Below are 20,871 nucleotides of genomic sequence, written 5' to 3'. Positions count from 1 at the left end.
AGAGACAAACTTTCCATTTTTCTCAGATTTTATTCGTCTGCTAATTATTATTATTATTATTATTATTTTATTTATTTTAAAAAGGAGATGTGGAGGGAAAAAAAAACCGTTAAATTTTTTCTTGTTCTCATTCCGGATTTTTTTTTTCTAGAAAGTCACAGAATTTTTTTTTTTCCATTTAACACTCTCTCTCTCTCTCTCTCTCTCTTCTCTCTTTCTTTTTCTTTTTATTTGGATCAAAGAAAAATAAAAACAAAAATCGATCGGAAAATTCTTGCTGACGTTTTGAAAAAAAAATTTTTATAAAAAAAATATGGCGGAAGGCGACGACGACGAAAAAATATTTTTAAAAAAATCAAACGAATAATTAATAATAATAATAATGATAATAATAATAATGATGATGATAATAATAATAAACGTCGCGTTCTCTCAAAATCACTTATCACCATATAAATAACTTGGAAATAAATAAATTTATTTATAAAAACGATTTTTAAAATTTTCATTCAAAAAAAAAAAAAAAAAAAAATTTCATTCGATTATTATTATCATCATCATCATCATTAACTATTTATAAAACTTATTAAATAATAATAATAATAATAATAATAATAATAATAATAATAAAACAAATGAATGTGAAACGTTGTTGTTTAATTTTGTTGGTGTTGTTGTTGTTGATTGACCCCAAAATACAAAACTCATTATAACAAAAAGTACAATAAATATTTTTTTTTTTTTTTTTTTGGTTTGTCGTTTGTTATCGTTTGTCGGTTGTTGTCGGTTGTTATAACGTACGTATTTTAATTCGACAGGTTTTAAACGACCTTCGTTCGCGTATTTCACGATGGAATAGTATTTCGAATGTCAGTTGTTTAAATTTTTTTTTTTTTTTTTTTTATATTTAAACAAAAAATTGTAATAATAATAATAAAAATGAAAATGATAATAATAATAATAATAATAATAATAATAATAATAATTTTATTATAAAATTACCGACCTTATTTATTTATTTATAATTTTTTTTATTTCCGATTCATCGATTTTGATTTAAATCTTTTTAATTTTTTTTATTATCGAAATTATTATTATTATTATGCATTTACCACATAATTATTATTATTATTATTAAAGAATCGATTTATCGATATATCGATCGATCGATTTATTTATCCAGTTTGGGGGTAAGAAGGGAGTAAGAAAAATAAAAAAAAAATTTTCGCTAGCAAACGACTTTCGAGTGAGAAAAATTTTTTAAATAATAATAATAATAAAATGTGACGTCATTTCGTTACGTCAATCGAAATGTAATAAATATAACCGTAATTAATAATAATAATAATAAAACAGCCCTCTTTGTTGTAATGGTGGTGGTGATTAAAAAAAAAAAAAAAAACCATATCGATTTCAACAACGGTTTTTCAATAAGAGAGAGAGAGAGTGGGGAGGTGTGGGGGTGGGAGGGGGGGAGGGGGATATAGAAAGGGAAAATAATAAGTTTAGTTTTTTTTTTTTTTTAATAAAGGAAAAGTGGTAGAGGCAATGAATAAAAATGGTGGTGGTGTGTGTAATGAAAGAGAGAGAGAATTGATTTAGGCTTTGTGTTTAGGTTAACACCGAAGGCTAAACATATAAATGTGGGTCTAATGAAGTTTTCTACCAGTTTTTAGTATTTAATTCTTCATTCTCGTATGAACGTGTCACGTTTCATGTTTAAAAGATTTTAACTTATCGTCGTCGTAAAGTTTTTGTCGTAACGAAAGTGAATTTTTTTTTTTTTTGTTTAAAAAGACATTTATTTAAACAAAATGTACGCTACTATTATTATTATTATATAAAACAATTTTTTTTTCAATTTGTTTAAATAAAAAAAAATTATTTTGTTGATTCGAGTGATTGTGTCGCGAGTTTGTGAAATTAAAAAAAAATTTTTTTATTTTTTTTTCGGGGTGTAAAAAAAAAAAAAAGTCGTGGTCGCAGTTTAAATTTCCCGCCAAATTTTGAAAATTATCATACGAAGACACGCGACATTATTCGACACGATGTTGTTTTGGTTTTTTTCGTTGTTTTTTTTAATTTTAATAAATTATTCGGATTGTATATTGATAACACCGATACCTATGATAAAAAATGTACCCAATTTAACACCCAGGTATCATACCTATAACGAAATGACTCAATTTTTAAACGAAATATCACAAAATTATTCGGATTTTGTTAATTTATATACGATCGGACAATCCGTCGAACGTAAGTTTTTTTTCAACTTTTTTTTTCGTTGAACAAAAAAATTATAAATTTAATAAAAAATAAGTTCAAGGTTATTTAATTTCAACACACACGCACACGCACAGGTATTAATTTTTTGTGTGTGCGTGTGCGTGTGCGTGGATAACGAGAAAAGAAAGTGGAAGTAGAATATCAAAAAAAAAAAAAAAAAAAATTTTTTAAGTATCTGTTATGGATTTGTTTTCAAGGCGATTCATTAGTTTGAAATAAATTAAAATTATATGAAATAATATAATAATAATGATGATGATGATAATGATGATTTTACGATGTGCTAAAGAAGAAGAAGAAAAAAAAGCAGAAGACAAAAAAATATGTGTATTAAATTAAAAGAATTTTTTTTTTTTTTAGGCTCGTTTTGTTCTTTTTTTTTTTTTTTAAAATTCGTTTTGCAATCGTTTTTAACGACGACCTATTTTTTTTTTTTTGCTAAACCTGTACGAAAATAAAAAGTTAATATTATTATTATTATTATCGTTTGTTTTTTTAGAAAGAGAATTGTGGGTGCTTAGAATACGGGCACCAGGATCTCCCGTTATTGGTGTACCACATGTCAAACTTGTTGGTAACATACACGGTAACGAACCTGTCGGTCGAGAACTCATTCTTTATTTGGCCGAAGTAAGTTTTCTTTTTTTAAATTAAAATTAAAATTTTCACTTTTTAATAATGCTCCCCGTTAAATTTCCTCTCTCTCCCCCACCCTCCCCCGCCCCCTCGCGGAAGAAAAATTAAAAATTTTCGTTTTCAACGTTCGTATGATTTTTTTTTTTTTTTTTTTTACAACCATGTCATATCATTGAAAATTGAAACCGTCGTGATGAACGAATGAATTAAACAAACGACAAACAGGCAAACAGACAAACAAAGAAACAAACGAAATCGAATAATAATAATAATAATAATAATAATAATATAATTTAAATTATTAAATAATTGTTTTTCCTGAAAATACATTGAAAAAAACAAAATGTAAAAGTGTGAATTTTAAACAAAAAAAAAAAAAAAAAATGAAATGTAACAAAACGTTCAACACCCGTGACCTTTAACCTCGTGACAAATTAATAATAATAATAGCGTGCACACACACCGAACAAAAGCCCGTAAATTATTTAAAATTAGTTCGCAAATTTAATAATAATAATAATTATCATATTTATTCGTTCGAGACTGTGTTAACGTGTTTCAATTTACGTACGATGAACAACAAACAACTAAAATGATTTTTTTTTTTTTTTCGTTAAAAATATAATTTTAATACGAAGTGGAAAGGTTCGATTAATCGATCGATCGATCGATTGATCGAACGATTGCTTAATTTCTTTTATTTAATTGCCAAGTTTTTTGTTTTTGTTTTCGTTGACGAAATTCGATCGAAATTCGAACGACGACCGAATTGGCTTCGATTTTGATAAAGTTCCAGAGCATTTCGTAAACGTTATGCAAACGAATCCAGGAAGAGAGTGGGGAGGGGATAGGAGGGAGACGCGAGGGGGGAAATTTTCCAAAATGTGATTTTTGTTTTTTTTTTTTGTTTTTCCAGTATCTTCTCAAAAACTACAACACGAATCCAGAAATAAAATGGATTTTGGATAGAACTATAATACATTTATTACCAAGCATGAATCCCGATGGATTCGAACGTTCAAAAGAGGGAGATTGTTACTACGGACCGGGAAGGTAATGATAATAATAATAATATTCGGAAAATCAAATTAAAAAAATCTGGGGGAAAAAATTTTTATGACGTCACGTTTAAATGAATAATCGTTGGAATGATCTTAAATCTTTCGTTCGTTCGTTTATTTATTTTTCAAGCGATTAATAAATCGATCCATCGATCGATCGATCGATGATACATCAATAATATTTATTATTATTATTATTATTATTAATATTTTCGATCATTTTTATTTTCATTTGTGATTTCACGGAAACGTTTTTTTTTTTTCTTTTGTCTTCTTCGACTTTGAAAGAAAAGTTCAAAAGGTTAATTTTCTTTTGTTTGTTTGTTTGTTCCTTAGGGAAAATAAAAATTTTGTGGATTTGAACAGGAGTTTTCCCGATCAATACATTGAAAATTTAATACCACCACAACCGGAAACACTTGCCATTGCCAATTGGCTTGCTCAAGTGCCTTTTGTATTGTCAGTAAGTTTTCACGGTGGTGCACTCGTTGCCAATTATCCATACGACAGCAATCCGGGAAATGGTAAGTTTCTTGCGGTTTTAAATTAAGGGAAAAGAGAGAAAGAGAGAGGGGGGGAAGAGAGGAAGAGGGATTAAAAGGGAGGGGAAAACCGTTACGTAATTAAAAATGTAAAAATATTTTTGTGTAAGGCGATCGACGGTTAAATTGGCGGTTTTTCCTTTTCCTCTTTATCACTAATGTTTATTTACGCGTGTGTGCGTGCGTGCGTGTGTGTGTGCGTGATACGTAAATCACGCAATTTTGTATTTAAAAAAAAAAAACATTAAAACATTCCAAGTTTTTTTAATATTATTTTTTTAATGGCGGTAAAATAACATAAATCATTTTTATTCGTTTTTTTTTTTTTATTTTTTTAAATTAATTTCCGTCGGTTGACGTAATAAGTAATTTTTATATAAATATTTACATAATTATAACCGGAAGGTATAATTATTATTATTATTATTTCCACATCGGTACAGTACGTACAACTTAACAAAAAAAAAAAAAAATTTATGGGAAAAGCAAAAAAAAAGAAAAAATTCGAAAAATTTTTACTCAAACGTGATTAGATGTTTTTGTTTAAACATTGAAAAAAAGGAAAATAATAAAAAGGGAGGGAAAGAGGGAGAGAAGGGAAGGAAGAGAGAGAAGGGAAGGAAGAGAGAGAAGGGAAGGAAGACAGAGAAGGGAAGGAAGAGAGGGAAGGGAAGGAAGAGAGAGAAGGGAAGGAAGAGAGAGAAGGGAAGGAAGAGAGAGAAGGGAAGGAAGAGAGAGAAGGGAAGGAAGAGAGGGAAGGGAACACAGAGAGAGAGAGAGAGAGAAGGGGACACAGAGAGAGAGAGAGAGAGAGAGAGAGAGAAGGGGACACAGAGAGAGAGAGAGAGAAGGGAAGAGTGAGAGAGAGAGAGAAGGGAGAAAGAGAGAGAGAGAGAATAAAAATTAAATTAAAAAAGAAAAATGGCGGGGAACGTAGGAATTTAATTATGGCAAAAATTTCAAAGGAGGGAACGAAAAATTAAAAAAAATTTTATTTATTTATTTATTCTTTCGATCCCTTCGATCTAATAAATAATAATAATAATAATAAAACGAATCGATTAATCGATCTATTAATTAATTAATTAATTTAATTAAATTGAAAACGAAATAATAATAATAATAATTATTAATTAATATGAATTAATTTAATTCGATTAAAAAAAAAATTAATTATTTAGTATTCGATTCTATTCGATTCGTTTATTTTCATCATTATTATCATCATCATCATCATCATCATCATCATCATCATCATTATTATTATTAAACAAACAGTAAAAAAAAAGGAAAAAAAAAATTTTTCCAGGGACTCAATTATTATTGGCTGAAATAAAGAAAAAATTAGAAGGAGGAGAAAACGTTTTGGAAATATGGAAAAATTTATCAGTCGAGGGTTCGATAAATATTATTATTATGCATTTTCCATATAATAATAATAATAATAATAATAATAGAATTTGCTTTTGTTTGTTTGTTCGTTTGTTTTAATAATAATAATAATGAGAAAACGCAAAAATTCTATTAATAATAATTATTTTTCAAAAGTTTATTTGTTAATAATAATAATAGTAATCGTTTTAATCAAAGTTTGAAAAGCTTGAGCTTTAAATTGAATTTTATTCTTCTTTCCGCCATTTTGTTTTTTTCCTCTTTTTCTTCTATGAAGTAACGCTTGTGAGGCCTTTTGAATTGATTTTTTGTGCTTGAAATCGTGTCGCATTTAACGAATTTTACCATTTTATTTATTACGTAATAATTTTTTCAGATCAGGATTTATTGGCACCACATCCGTCACCATCGCCTGACGATGATGTTTTCAGGTATTTAGCATCGACTTATTCGAACAATCATTTGACGATGCATCAGGGAAGGACTTGCAATAACAATCAACCCCATTTTCCGGGGGGCATAACAAACGGTGCTGCCTGGTATTCATTTCACGGTCGGTTTTTATTTAAATCAAATTTTTATTTTTTTTTACGAAAACGAGTGCCTCTCTCACTCCCACCCCCACCCAACCCCCATTCCTCCGGGGTGAGGGAACACCCCCTCACTCCCTCACCTCCTTCTAAGATTTTTACATTCAACGGATGAGGAAAAGATGAAGAGAAAATTTAATTTATTGTCGGATAGAAAGGGGGAAAAAAAATTAAATAATAATAATAATAATGATAATTAATCGTACCTGAAACAGGAAGGGAAGGGGGAGGGGAGGGGAGAAGAAGGGGAGAAAAGGCAGGGGAAGGAAAATCAAAAAAAAAATTATTTACGTTGAGAAAGAGAGAAAAAAAAAAGAAAAAAAAAATTTATTTATTTGTTTTTCTATTTAAAAAAAATTTTCGATTCGATTTTTTATTAAAATCGATTTTTAATCGATATATCGATATATCGATATTACATTGCATTATTCACGACGAGTCAATATTTTTTTGGGTCAATAAAAAAAAAAAATGGGGACAAGGAGAAGGAAAAAATTATCTGCGGGTAAATTTAAATAAATTTTGCATTTTCCGTGGTTCCCCGCATAATAAATTTTTCTTAACGTCATTCATCCCGAATACGAGAGATTTTCCTCCACCCCCTCTCCCCTTTATATTTTTTTTTTTAAAAAAAAATTTTATTTCGCAGGTGGAATGCAAGATTTTAATTACATAGCACACGGTTGCATGGAACTCACTCTAGAAATTTCCTGTTGTAAATATCCAATGGCGATACATTTACCAAGATTATGGAACGAAAACAGAAGGGTAAAATATCTTCTGCTAAAATTTTCATTCATTTTCCATTTTCCAACAAAAATTTGTCATTGTTTTTGTTTTTTTAAATATTATTAAAATCGATAAATAAAAAAAAGGCTCTTCCGGATTATTATTATTATTATTATTATTATTATTTAATTCGATTACGACAAAGACCTTTGAACGTTATTTTTTGTTTACTTTTGTGCGGCCCCTATTATTATTATTATTATTATTAATAAATAATGCCGTCAATGATGATGATGATGATGATGATGATGAATGTTTAAAATTTTTTTTTTTAAGGCCATGTTGGAATTTATAAAACAAGCACAAACGGGAGTTCGAGGGATCGTTGTTGATAAAATGACTTCCGCTTACATTCCAGAAGCTGTTTTATACGTTTCCGGTCGTCACATACCTTTCACATCGTCTAAAAATGGAGAATTTTGGAGAGTTTTGCTTCCGGGATATTATATATTGACGGTGAGTCGTTGAAAACCCTTCGAATGTTTGTCTGTTTGTTTGTTTGTCGCAGAATCCTCGAATGTAAAGGATTAAACGATTTTATTATTTTAACGCCGTTAATTGACGAACAATCATAAACGGCAAACACGCAAACAATTTACTACGCTTGTCTTGTCTACGTCATCATCATCGACGTCATCGTTTTTTTTTGTTTGTTTGTTCGTCAGGTCGCCGCAAAAGGTTACCAAAGTCAAAGTTTTCCATTCACTGTTAGTCCATTAAACGTAACACATCCGAGTTCGACTTGGTTAAACATATATTTACAACCCTTGGAAAAATTGGTACGTCATCATCACGTTGATTATTTATTATTATCATTATCATTATTATTATTATTATTATCATCCGTGATGATTAAGAAAAAATGTAATTTTTTTTTTTTTTATAAATTTTTATAAAGTCGTTTATCTACGACGATTTTAGGTATCAGAATCTTCCTCAAATCACATACAAATAGGTTCGAAAGCTGTGTCAACATATCAAAGTTCACCATCGTCGTTGTTGTTGTTGTCGTCGTCGTTGTTTTCGTTTGTTTTAACGAAATATTTAAAAATATTATTATTGACTTGATGCCTGAGGGAGGAGGGGGAAGGAGGGGGGGTGGAATTTAGATAAATGATTAATTATTTTTGTAAATTAAATAAATTATTATTATTATGTATTTTCGTATCGTTTGTGTCGTCGAGCGTATGTGAATCCCGTGTTTGTTTGCTTGTTTGTTTGTTTATTATTATTATTATTGATATATATAAATGAATTAATTTTTTTACTTAATGATGATGCGTTCGTTATCTGATAACGTTTTTTTGTTTTGTCTTTTGATCGTATGAAATAAATAAAGAAAATTTTTGTGATCGAATCAAAAGTCAAAATGAAAAAAAAAAAAAAAATTGTAGGCATAAAAACATTTTGTATAAAAAATAAATAAATTGTGATTGTATAAATTTAAATAAATACGTTGATACGTTTTCCTTGTTTTGTTTTCTTCCCCCCTTTTTCTTTCCCCTTCTTTTTCCCCCTTTTTCCTCCCGTTTTTAGCCACATTATATGGTATATTATTCAAATTCCATCAGATTTTATTAATCGGAATTTTTTTAAAAATACTCTTTTTGTCAAACGGCAAAGTATTGCTAATTGCATAACTTGCAAATGTACGGCTGATGGGAAATTTTTTTTTTTATTTTTTGCGTGAAAATACGTGGAAATTTGTGAAAATTTCACGTCTGCTAATCATAAAGGAATATTTATCGACTAATTTTAAATAAAAAAATTTTTTAAATTAATTTTCAAACCGAAAATTTACATGACTTTAAAATTTCGTTGTATAAAACATTTTCAATTATTGAAAATAAATTATAAAAATTTTATTGACGCCTTAGTAAAAAAGAATAGTCTTTTTGTCAAACTTAAATGCATCAACAATTACATATACTCTTAAAAATGATTGTTTTTTTTTAGGAAATGTCGAAAGGATAAAAAAAAAATGAAAACGATTATCATTATTATTATTTTGAATAATTATATTATAATTATTATTTATTCAGACTTAAAAAATGTTTTTTTTTTTCATTTATTCTTATTTTTTTTTGCCTTTTTTTAATTTTAATAAAAAAAAAAAAAAAAATGTACAAATCAATATTTATCGTACGAGGCGATGATTTCCGGTAAAACGATATATCACGTTACTTCTAATTATAATACCGAAATCCAATAGAAAAAAATCAGTCTCTTTTTTTTTTGTTATTGTTTTCGTAATCATTATTATCATCGTTTTAATTTCTTCTGCTTTTTTGTTTTAAAGTCAGTCAGTTCAATATAATATTCCAGTGTGTATTTGATTCCTTTGAAAGAAAACATTCGGATTACTGGAATATGTTGGCTTTTGTGACGGATAATAAATCCCATCGTCGTATTTGATTAAAACATCTGAAAAGATAATAATAATAATAATAATAATTATAACCGGAAGTAATTAGTATTTAAAATGAACGTTAATAATTATCTAACTAACGAGTTGTTAATTTTTTATAAATAATAATTAGTCTATTAATAAATAAATGACGTGTGTGTGTGTGCGTGTGTGCGTGCGACATGTACCCATCACCGAGTTTAAAAAAAAAAAAAACCGGAAATAGACAAACACCTTAAAGGAATAACAACAACAATAACAACAAACCCACCTGGGAAAATAATAATAATAATTTTTAAAAAAAACGAATTCGAAAAAAAAAATGGTCGATTTTTATTCATTAACATTTAAGAGAATTTATGGATGTTGCAAAATATTGATTGTGATATCTTGTTGCTGTGAAAGTACTTTTTGGGTAGAAGTCATGCCCACCTGGGTACCGGGGCGGATAGAAACTTTGATAATATGAACTTGGAGGGTAGTAGTGATACATCCTAGTGTAGCTGGGAGGTGCTGCTACCAAAGCCATACGATCTGTAAATAAAAAGTGCCAAAAAAATATCCTTATATGTACATAATTTACAATTTTTTCTTTTTTCTCTTTTTAAATTCACGGCGTCATCCTACAGCAATAATAATAATAATAACCGTAACCTGGTTAAAAAAAAATTCACGAAAGTTAATTACGTTCTAAAGCGTCCACATCATCATCATCATCATCATCATCATTTATAAGTTTGTCTTTTTCTTTTGTCAAACCCCCCGTTTCCGTTTCCTTTGACAAAGGAGGCGTTAAACCAAAGCGAATAATGATTATGGAAAATCATTTGTTAACGTTAATTAGTTTTCTTTGTCAGTGTCGATCGTCAAATAAAGTTTTGTGTTAACCTTTTACACGTTATGTCTTCCGTTTCCGGTCGATACCCAATATTGTTTTTTTTGTGGAGGTAAAGAGAGAGAGAGAGAGATGGAAAAGAAATCCAGGAGAAATGCAGCATTTCGCACTGACCTCCCCACCCGGTAGTAGGGAGAGTTTGGGACTCAGTGGAAACCACTACCCAACTAAAACTCCTGGACGTGTTTCACCGTGCTCTCTTTCCTGGAGGAAGGGGTGCTCGCGAGCGAATTTTAACTCGCATTTCAGCCTCAACCTCCTCCTGAGTCAGAAGTATCAGGTCCACACACGCAAAAGTAGGAATCCCACCTGAGAAAGATCCCGGTACTTCCGGGACTACTTACTCTTCGAGAGGCAGTCCCGAAATGTCACTATCATTCCTGCCTCTACCGGAGAGTCTGCGTGTGTCCGGAGGGAAAGAGGGAGAGATATCTGGGGTCGCGAATCCCATTAATCTATCATCTGTTTTCCTTTCACTCACAACTCTGCATTTTCCCTATTTGAATCAAGTACCCAGTTACAAAGGTCTCGAACAAGGGTCAGCGCATCCCCAATGCCTCGAAAGGGTTCAAGGTCATTTGGTAGGTACAGGTCTGTTCTTGTTTGGACGAGCTGAAATTGAACTCCCACGTCCAGGATTTGAACTCACGACTCTCAACTCGGTGATTTTTCGGCCAATTTTTTCCCCTTTCAAGCTCAACCTGGCTAACTAGGGCTCCCCCAAGGCATTTAAGTTGAAGATTTCCCCTAGTCAATGTGGAAAATCCAATCCCAGAATCCCTGCCCTTAAAACATCATCTACACCTAGCCTCCAAGTAGTTGGATTACAGGAGGTCACCACCACTCTCTCTGTGCGCTTCCCGACCGGCGGAGGCCCACATCGATACTCGTCGGCGTACGCATCCGTTCCGGCGGCCGTCGCGTCCGTACTCCTGGAGGCGGGCGCGGTTGTCGTCGGGTGGGTGCGTGCGAAGGTGGTCCTGCTGCCGAAGCGCAGGACCATCTGTGTCAGGTGCCTACATCCGGGACATGTAGGCTCATGTTGTCCCAACATCAGGGAGAGGGAGGAAACGGCGCTGGACCGCTGCTTCAAGTGCGGTAGAGAGAGGCACTGAGCGCGCGAATGCGCAAATAAAGTCCGCTGCGCTCCCTGTTCGGAGGCCGGCCGGCCGGCACATCACCGGCTCGGTGGGTCTTCCTGCGGGGCAACGGCCGTCAGGGGTAGGCCCATTCGGTGGGGATCCGATACCAAGAACATGGGGGGGAAACGTTAGAGGGCAGCCTCCGCGTGTCAGCCGGGAACGAACGGCTCCGCCGGTAGTTCTCTATGAACATGGGTAGGTTTTTCCAAATAAATCTGAATAGGTGCAAGGGGGCTCAGAACTTCTTGCTTAACTTGATAGTGACGTGGGGCGTCGAGATCGCGATGATCTCGGAGCCCCACGTCGTTCCGTCGGGGGGAGGGGGTTGTCGCGCCGGCACTTGGTTTGTATCCGAGGACGGCGCGGCCATGATCTTCTTCTCGAGCTCGGCGCCGGGTCCGAGACCACGGGCTGGGGAAACTCGGTCCTGGTATCGGTATACGCGTCGCCAAATCGTCCGCTGCGAGCATTCGATGATCTGTTGCGGGCGATTGCGAGGGTGCTGGAAAGGTTCGGGAACTCGCCCCGCGTCCGATTCTCGTGTCCGGGGACTTCAACGCGAAACACACATCGTGGTCAGGTTACGCGACTAACACGCGCGGCCGATTGTTAAGACAATGGTTGGACGAGCGCCATCTCATCGTGTGGAACGCCAAAGGCGAGAAGACGTGCGTGCGATCCACCGGCGGGTCCACGATCTATCTCACGATTTCGTCCGGTTTGGCGGCGGCTGGGAGGACTGGGAGGTCCTCTCCGACTTCGAGTCTTTCAGCGATCACCTCATCGATCAGCCTAAGTGGCATTCTCGTTTGGGGATCCTCGGAGCTCGGGGGGCAGCCTCCTCGTTGGACAAACCTCGCGTCGTCCCGCCCCGGTGGAGTCTGAAGTCATTCGACGACGAACGGCCCGCCGAGTGTCTCGCGGTAGAGGCCTGGAGAAACGACGTTGCTCCAGACCCGACAAGACGAAGCGCACACGATATGGCGCGGGGAGTTCGGGACGACTTACGACGGATCTCGGACTCCTGCATAAAGAGAATCGGCTCGCGCTCGACGACTCGGAAACGGGCGAAGTACTGGTGGACGGACGAGATAGGAGAATTGTGGAAAGAGTCCTGTCTCGCACGTCGCCGATTCGTCGGCAAAAAAAGACAACTGATCAAACGGGGAGGACGCTACGAGGACATCGCGAACGACGACGAACTCGCGCGTTTAAAGGCAGAGTGGAGGGCTTCGCGGGTCCGGGTCCGGCGAGCGATATAGAGTTCCAAGGAGGCGTGTTGGAAAGAACTCTTGAGCGAAGCGGATTCGGACCCGTGGGGTCTCCCGTTTCGTCTCGTGACTAACAAGCTGAGAGGTTTGTCGGGACCGCTGACGGCCGGCATGACGGAGGAGTTTCTCGCCGAAGTGATCGTAGAGCTCTTCCCTCGCGTCGAGCCGTTCGCGTTTCCCCCGCCGGATCTCTCACACGACATGAACCGCGACCGCGACACCGAAGTGACGGAGGGGGAGGTTCGCCTTCTCCTCGACGCGGCCTCGAAGAGACGCTCGGCTCCGGGCCCGAACGGCGTGCATTACCGCATACTCGGTAAGTCTGCCGGGGTGCTGTGTGTGCGTTTCTCGGCGCTCTACACCGCATGCTTCCGAGAGGCGTGACAAACTTGGTACTGCTGGACAAACCGGGTAGGGATCCGACGACGCCGAGCGCGTATCGGCCGATTTGTTTTCTCGATGTGGAGGGCAAGTTGTTCGAGCGCGTGATAGCGTCCCGGATCGATGAACACTTACGATCAGGGGGAGGGAGGAACGACCTCTCTCCAAATCAGTACGGCTTCCCGGCGGGCCGTTCGACGAGCGACGAACTCGACCGCGTGTGCGCCGGAATCCGGGATGCACTTCGTCGGGGCGACGTCGCGGTCGCCGTTTCCATCGACATCAAAAACGCGTTTAACACGGTACTTTGGTCCGCGATAAGGGACGGGCTAACGTCGAAGTTCGTGCCCGATTATCTCGCGTCGGTGATAGGGTCCTTCCTCTCGGAGAGGAAGATAGCGTACGAGAAACCGGACGGAACGACGGGAAGGGCGGACGTGTTCTGCGGCGTGCCTCAGGGATCGGTTCTAGGACCACTCCTGTGGAACATCGCCTACGACCGCGTCCTCACCCGGACCGTTCTTCCTTTTTTCTTTTCCTTCGACGTTCTTCCGTTCTGACTTGCTACGCCGACGACACTCTGCTCCTCGCGACCGGTCGCGGGTGGGCGGAGGTTCGCGAACGCGCTGAAACGGGACTTAACGCGACGGTGAAGGCCATCCGGGACACCGGTCTCCGGGTGTCTCTGCCGAAGACGGAAGCGTGCGGGTTTCATCGTCCGCGAAACCCGCGTCCTCGCGACTTATCGTTAACCGTGGACGACGTGAGAATCGGATTAGGTGGCTCGCTGAAATACTTGGGTTTAGTTCTCGATTCCGGTCTTCACTTCGGGGAACATCTGGCGCACCTCGAACCGAAGATCCCAGCCGTCAGTGCGACGTTAGGACGCCTGATGCCGAACCTGCGCGGACCGCAGGTCAGGCGATTATACGCGACGGTCGTTCACTCTGTGGCCCTGTACGGAGCTCCGATCTGGGTCGATTCGGTTTCGGCAGCTCGGCCTCTTCGCGAGAAGGCAATCCAACTCCAAAAGGCGTCTCTGAACAAGGTGGCGATGGCGTACAGGGACGTCGCGGCGGAGGTGTCTTGCCTTCTGTCGGGCACTCCCCCGCTCGATATCCTCGCGATGGAGAGACTCGTCCTCTATCGCGAACGGGATGGCGACGGGCCTAGGACAGCTCGTCACCGCAGGGAACTTCGCTCGCGAGGTCACGGAAACTTGACCTATCGTCTCATCAGGTCCTCACGGGTCACGGGGTGTTCGGCTTGTACTTGGCGCGCATCGGCAGAGAGGAGACGGCGGAGTGTTGATTCTGCGGTGCGCCCGAGGATGACGTCGAGCACACGATCGCGACATGTCCCACGTGGGACGATCACAGGCAGCGGCTAGTCGAGGTCATCGGACCCGACTTTTCGATACGCGGTTTAGTGAACGGGTTGCTCCGCGGACCTCGGGAATGGTCCGCGATCTCGCGATTTTCGGAAGCGGTCCTTCGGACGAAAGAGGACCGCGAACGCGAACGGGAAAAATCCGGAGTTCGGCGTCGCGTGCTGCAGAAAATAAGTAAAAAGAAGAAAAGCGGCGGCGGCGACGGTGAAGAGGAAAAGGTCAGCGTCTGATTACTGTGGAGTACGGCGACAAACTTAGCTTCGTCGCCGGTAAGTCAAGTTCTTTTCTTACTTCTAACATTTCTTGGGGGTTCGTCGATCCCGGACGATCCCTCGTCTGTCTTTTCTCCACAATCCCGATCACCCTTAGTATTAGAGGACGCGATCAACTAACACTTAACTTTTAGCTTGATTCCTATTGAGGTGACGACGGTAAGTCTATCACCCCCCCCCCCCCGATCGCATTCTCAGGAAACAGGCGAGTTTCCCATCCCTTTTCCCCCCGTGCTAGGGACCGGAGGACACTCCCGAAAGGGACTTGCCGAACGTCCCGAGAGATGCGTTCTCGTCTTCGAGGTGACGGCGGAACGGAGACTATGGCGGATCTCTCACCACTGTAAACGTGTGGAACGGTTAACGTTCTGGCTTCCCGAAGAGGGGACTGACTGCAATTTAGGTACTACCCCAACGACCGTCCCCCCCTCTTCACATAAGCCACGCTATTGCGACATGCTCAGGAGTTTTAGTGGGTATGGTTCCCGGTTAGGCTTTCTTTGAATCCATACCGAGCCCCACACTCCCTCTTCGGAGGGGTCAGTGCGTAATCTGCATTTCTCCTGAGATATCAAAAAAAAAAAAAAAAGGACACCACAACTCCCGCTAAAAAATCTATTTCCGGTCGAAATTTTTTTTTTTTTGAATAAAAAATGATAGGGCGTTGGTGTTGATGATGATGATGATGATGATGATGTTGATGATGGGTTTTAGTTTTCTTAATGTGATAAAAAAAATTTTTTTTTTTAAATCAAATTACGGGATCAGATTATAGACTATAGATATATAGATATAGTTTGATATTTATTAGTAAATAAAATCCCTTCGGATTTGAGTAAATTGAAATTAATGATTGAAAAAAAAATTGATGGTGGTTCTCACTGATAAATAATAATGATAATTGATTTATTTTTTTTTACGGTCCATTAATCCGAAGTGTAAATAGAATACAAAATGTACCTGAATCGATCGAATCGAAAAAAAGTTTTTTGTTCTATTCTTTGCTGTATTTTATGATTTTCCAGAGCCGTGAAATTGAAAATTTTCAAGCAAAAAAAAAAAAAAAAAAAAACATGCTAAAAATGTAATAATAATAATAATAATTACCTCCGATCGACGTGGCTGCTGATGGATTAGTCTTGTGAGTTGTCAACGTTGGCACCATATTGTCGTTGACCATGCCATATTTGGATGGTTTTAAATGAAAAAAAGATGGAGAATAACCGCTTCCAGCGGGTGTCAAAGTACTGAATCTATCTTCGCGATCTTCCACATAAACTCCATCCTTACCCATGGCAGCTAATTGCCTACCTTTGGGCATGAACATAATTAAAAAAATAATAACCGATGTTGACACAAGACCGAAACCTATGCATGCATCTTTGTGACGTTCGGATAAAACTAAACCCGTTATTGCCCATATCATCCACATTGGTATGATGCATCCGACGGATAGTCCGATATATGTTGCCTCGCGATAATTATCACGAATACCCCTCGATTTGATGGCCAATATGGCTACGAAAACAATTAAAAAAACTACGTATATCAAAGACATCAATATCTCAGTGTAAGGCGTGTGACACACTGACACCGAATTCGAAGTATCGAAAAGGAGATCATCAGCGGTAACTACGAGTTTTTTCCTATGTAACGAAGACAGTCCTTCGAATTTCATAACGTCGATTTTCGGCGGAGAATTGACCAACCATTGCACGTCCACAACCAATTGAATGAGTACCGCGAAAAGCAATAGCAAAGCTTGATATGGAGCCGGAAGATAAACACCACTGTTTAAACTAATTAAAAAAACGTTTTTAACGAGTAGCGTTGAAAAAACAATGGCGAATGCCAAACCGACTCCGAACCTTACGGTCGCACACGAGACAACGTTTGGTGACACCGTCACGACACCACCGAGACCGGCACATAAAAATAAACCGAGCAATAACATTTGCCCGAGAAACAAATGACGTCGCGAAGGGCTAGTTCTCCATGCTTTACACAAAACGAACACTTCGAAACCTGCGATGCTGATCATTGTCAGCGACGACAGGACCAACAGTGGTATGACCCATCCTTCCTGTCGTAGAACTGTTGAGTCGTTTAAAGGTGTAAAATATGGATCGTCCGTTTTGTTTTTAAGTTGATGAACCGAAGGCACGCACGGTACGTCAGATTTTATCAATCCTGGTGTGCATGTCGGAGTTCTTCTGGTAACAACCACGACGGCAGCAGTATTAGTACTCGAATCAATTGTTGTTGTACTTTTTTCACTTTTCGATGGTATTATAAAAAATTCGGTGCTCATATCTAGACGGGTATGCGTCCGTGATTTGAACCGGGAACTTTTTATCGATTCCTGTATTATATCATCTGCTGACACTATAGTCAGTAGGGCGAATATAATAATACGCCATTGTGATCCAAATCTCATAGTTTTTTCCATGAGCGTTTTATATATTTAAATTTTTTTCCCTTCGTTAGCCAGCCAGTCATTACTCGTCAATGACCACTCTTTCATTTTATTAATACGTCCTGGAAAAACAAAATAATAATAATAATAATAATATCATCGGTAGACGTAAATTTTTAAATAAACTTCCGGCATTACTTTTACGTCACAAACGTAATAAAAAAAAAAAAAATGCGTAACATTTTATAAAAGATGCTCCTTAAATTTTTTTTTCTTTCTTTTTCTTTCTAGAAAGAAATAATAATAATAATAATTAAATTATTATTTGATATGACAAGAAAATTTTTTTTTTTTTTGCAAATTCATCGTTTTATCTTATGAAAACGAAATTTAAATGAATTTCTTTTGTTTATTATCCACGAGAGGAGTTTTTAAAATCGTGTCATTAGACAAAAACGATATTAAAATTATTTCATCGTATCGTTTATAAATAAAAAGTTTACTTTTTTTTTACTAAAACGGGAATAATGTTACAAAAATTAAGACGATGACCCTTAAACGTCACTACGATGATGATGATAATGATGATGATCATAAGGTACGATATACGGGGAAGAAGAAGGAAGAAGAAAAATTTCTAGTAGGTATTTCTCACAGCATCATAAGATATTTTTCCTTCCTGAGTTTTTGTTTTCAATGCGTATATTAAATGGCCTCGAGTGAAAGCATTTTGTGGTTGGCAATAAATCAAATGTTCTCGTATATATTCAACGCACGTGCACACGTGTATGGTTTTTCATGCCAATTTCGGTTTGTTTTTATTATTTCATAACATTTCATATGATAAATTAGAGAGAGAGAGAGAGAGAGAGAGACTCTTATTTATTTATTTTTATTTTTTTTGAAAATTTCTTTTTAACTCTTCTATATGTAAAAACGTGGAATTTAAAATAATCGTGTCAAAAGAAAAATAGTATTCGATATCGAATCGACTCCACACACACAAAAAAATATAAATCATCGATTAATCGTGGCGGATCGTGGAAGAATTTTCACCCCCCCCTCCCTCCCCCCCAAAAAAAAAATAAAAAAATAAAACGAATTTCTCCAGGACTCATCATCATCATCATCGCTATGATTCATTTCGTATCCATTTTTTTTTCTCCAAAATCCTGGACAAAATATTTTTCCCTAAGAATCGAATTTCTCATTATATTTTATCCCTTATTATTATTATTATTATTATTTTAATAAATTTATGTATTTATTGACGCACGGATTTACGATTCGTGACGATCGGATTTTTTTTTTTTTTAACGGAAAAAATAAATAATAATAATAATAATTTTACGTTAACGACTTAGTACATACGTCACTCGTAAATATATTTTTTTTTAATTTTTTTTACGCGACTCGTCGTGTCATTAGAAAATTCAGAATTTATAGAATAGAAATTTTTAGTTCGACTTATTTTTTTATTTTTTCACCGTTAATATCCTCGCATCGTTATTTTTAACAAATTAATTATAATAATAATGATAATGATAATTATAACGACGACGATAATAATTTGCGGTCGTTCGTGTGACAGATAGTCGTTATTAAGGTAATTATTATTATTATTATTATATAGAAAAAAATGTCTTGACAATTTATTTAACCGTTTTTTTTATTTTTTATTTCGGTCATTGAGAGCAAAATAGAAAGTGTTTTTTTTTTTTTTTTTATGTGAAAAATAAAAAAAAAATCCACGATGAAAAATTATGCGAAATAAAAATAAAAATAAAAATTTTATAATTTCACTTTTTTTTTTAAAATAATCGGTTTAAATTTAAAAATTAAATTAAATTCACCGTCATTTTGTTTCCCCCTCCCCGACCGGAAGTTACGTATACAAAAGCACCGCCTTGTTTAAATCGAAATTTTTGATCAACTCCAACCATTACAAATGACTGCAGCAGAAAAGTAAAAGGGAAAAAAATTAAATTAAATCCGCCGCCATTTTTGTCTCCTTCCTCCCGACCGGAAGTTACGAAATTACATATATAAAAAAGCACCGCCTTGTTTAAATTTTTCATCGTATCCAATTATTACAAATGACAACAACAACAAAATAAAAGGGAAAAAATATGACGTCGGATAGACAAAAAAATTTTTTTTCCCTTTTTTTTTTAATCCTCACGAAAATGTTTTTAAAAAAAAACTTGCAGACCGAGTAGTATAATAAAAAAAGAAAAAATCTTCTTAAAACACACGTAAATTATTTTAACAAATCCAATAATCAAAATAACTAAATATATTTATATAAATTATTTTCACAGCGGGTTCACAACACTCCATAATATTCAAATTTTTTTTTCTTTTTTTTTTTTTTTTGGGTAGACGGCAAAAAACATTACAAAAGACGGCAAAGACGGCAAATGAAAAAAATCCCGAATTTATTTCCCTGTTTTTTCCCTACTGATACGAAAAAAAAAAAAAAAAAAAAAAAAAAATGAAACCGTGAAACGAATCATTTATTATATACGAGTTATCTTTTTTCCATCCAACAATTTCTATTTTGGTTTCAAGACATGTTGCACACACGCACACACGCACACGCACACGCATCTCTCTCTTTTTCTCTCTCTCTCTCTCTCATCTCATTTATTTTAGTTTTAGTTTTTTTTTTAAATCAGGTTTACTTAAAAAACGAAATTTTTTCTTATAAAAATAGATATAGATATTTATTTACGGCAACACAAATAATAATAATAATAATAATAATAATAATAATAACTTTTTTTTTAATTCCAATTTTCGACGTGGGAGTGCGCGTTGAAGAAATTTACAAAATGTGAGAAAAGAATTTTTTTTTAAATGTATTGTCCTCGTTTGAAATGGAAAATTAATAATAATAATAAATCGATCGATAACCGATCAATAATATCGTACACTCGACTGAACAAAGATTAAAAAATATTTTAATAATTCTCAGATTGATGGTATATTTATCGATAATGAATTTAAAACTTTTTGTTTTTTTTTTTTTTTTTTTCTAAAATTTATTATTATCCCCGATTATTATTTAAAATTCTATTAGGAAAATCCGTTAAAAAATTTAAATTTTAAAGAAATTAATCGTGTACGTTGCTTTACACGTAAATTCAAAAGTTGGCAATACTTAAAAAAACATTTCCCGCCATTTTGTTTTCTCTGACTTCATTTTTCCCCCCGATCGAATGTGTTTAAGGGTTAGTGTGACGTAGTTGTGACGTCACAACAACGTCACAACTACGACTTTCGTTTTTTTTTTCTTCCTCTATGAAAATTTAACCGACGTAAAAAAAATTACGGTGTAAATTGTGAAATGGTGAAAATGAACGAAATGATAAAAAAAAAAAAAAAAAAATTGTTATAAT

The 20,871-nt window shown here is 35.9% G+C and overlaps 3 protein-coding genes across 3 annotated transcripts; 1 reads left to right on the top strand and 2 right to left on the bottom strand.

Annotated features, from left to right (window-relative positions):
- Positions 1–2,126: 2,126 nt before the first annotated feature.
- Positions 2,127–7,764, top strand: Phum_PHUM216210 (carboxypeptidase M precursor, putative; the record flags this gene model as incomplete). The annotated part of the gene is made up of 7 exons (XM_002425647.1): positions 2,127–2,256; positions 2,786–2,916; positions 3,839–3,975; positions 4,320–4,507; positions 6,294–6,470; positions 7,157–7,275; positions 7,573–7,764. The coding sequence occupies 7 exons, from the start codon at positions 2,127–2,129 to the stop codon at positions 7,762–7,764; spliced, it is 1,074 nt and encodes a 357-aa protein (XP_002425692.1).
- A 1,840-nt stretch (positions 7,765–9,604) lies between these two features.
- Phum_PHUM216200 (uncharacterized protein) lies at positions 9,605–10,232 on the bottom strand (the record flags this gene model as incomplete). The annotated part of the gene is made up of 3 exons (XM_002425646.1): positions 9,605–9,720; positions 9,921–9,974; positions 10,049–10,232. The coding sequence occupies 3 exons, from the start codon at positions 10,230–10,232 to the stop codon at positions 9,605–9,607; spliced, it is 354 nt and encodes a 117-aa protein (XP_002425691.1).
- Positions 10,233–16,065: 5,833 nt separating this feature from the next.
- Phum_PHUM216190 (class C metabotropic glutamate-like G-protein coupled receptor GPRmgl4, putative) lies at positions 16,066–17,491 on the bottom strand (the record flags this gene model as incomplete). The annotated part of the gene is made up of 2 exons (XM_002425645.1): positions 16,066–16,130; positions 16,162–17,491. 2 exons carry the CDS (start codon positions 17,489–17,491, stop codon positions 16,066–16,068), a joined length of 1,395 nt encoding a protein of 464 aa, XP_002425690.1.
- Positions 17,492–20,871: the final 3,380 nt, after the last annotated feature.

Source organism: Pediculus humanus, genomic scaffold (genome assembly GCF_000006295.1).
Source record: "Pediculus humanus corporis 1103172107562 genomic scaffold, whole genome shotgun sequence".
NCBI classification, from domain to species: Eukaryota; Metazoa; Arthropoda; class Insecta; order Psocodea; family Pediculidae; genus Pediculus; species Pediculus humanus.
The sequence above is the reverse complement of the archived record's forward strand: the minus strand, read 5'-3'. Positions and strand labels throughout refer to the sequence as shown.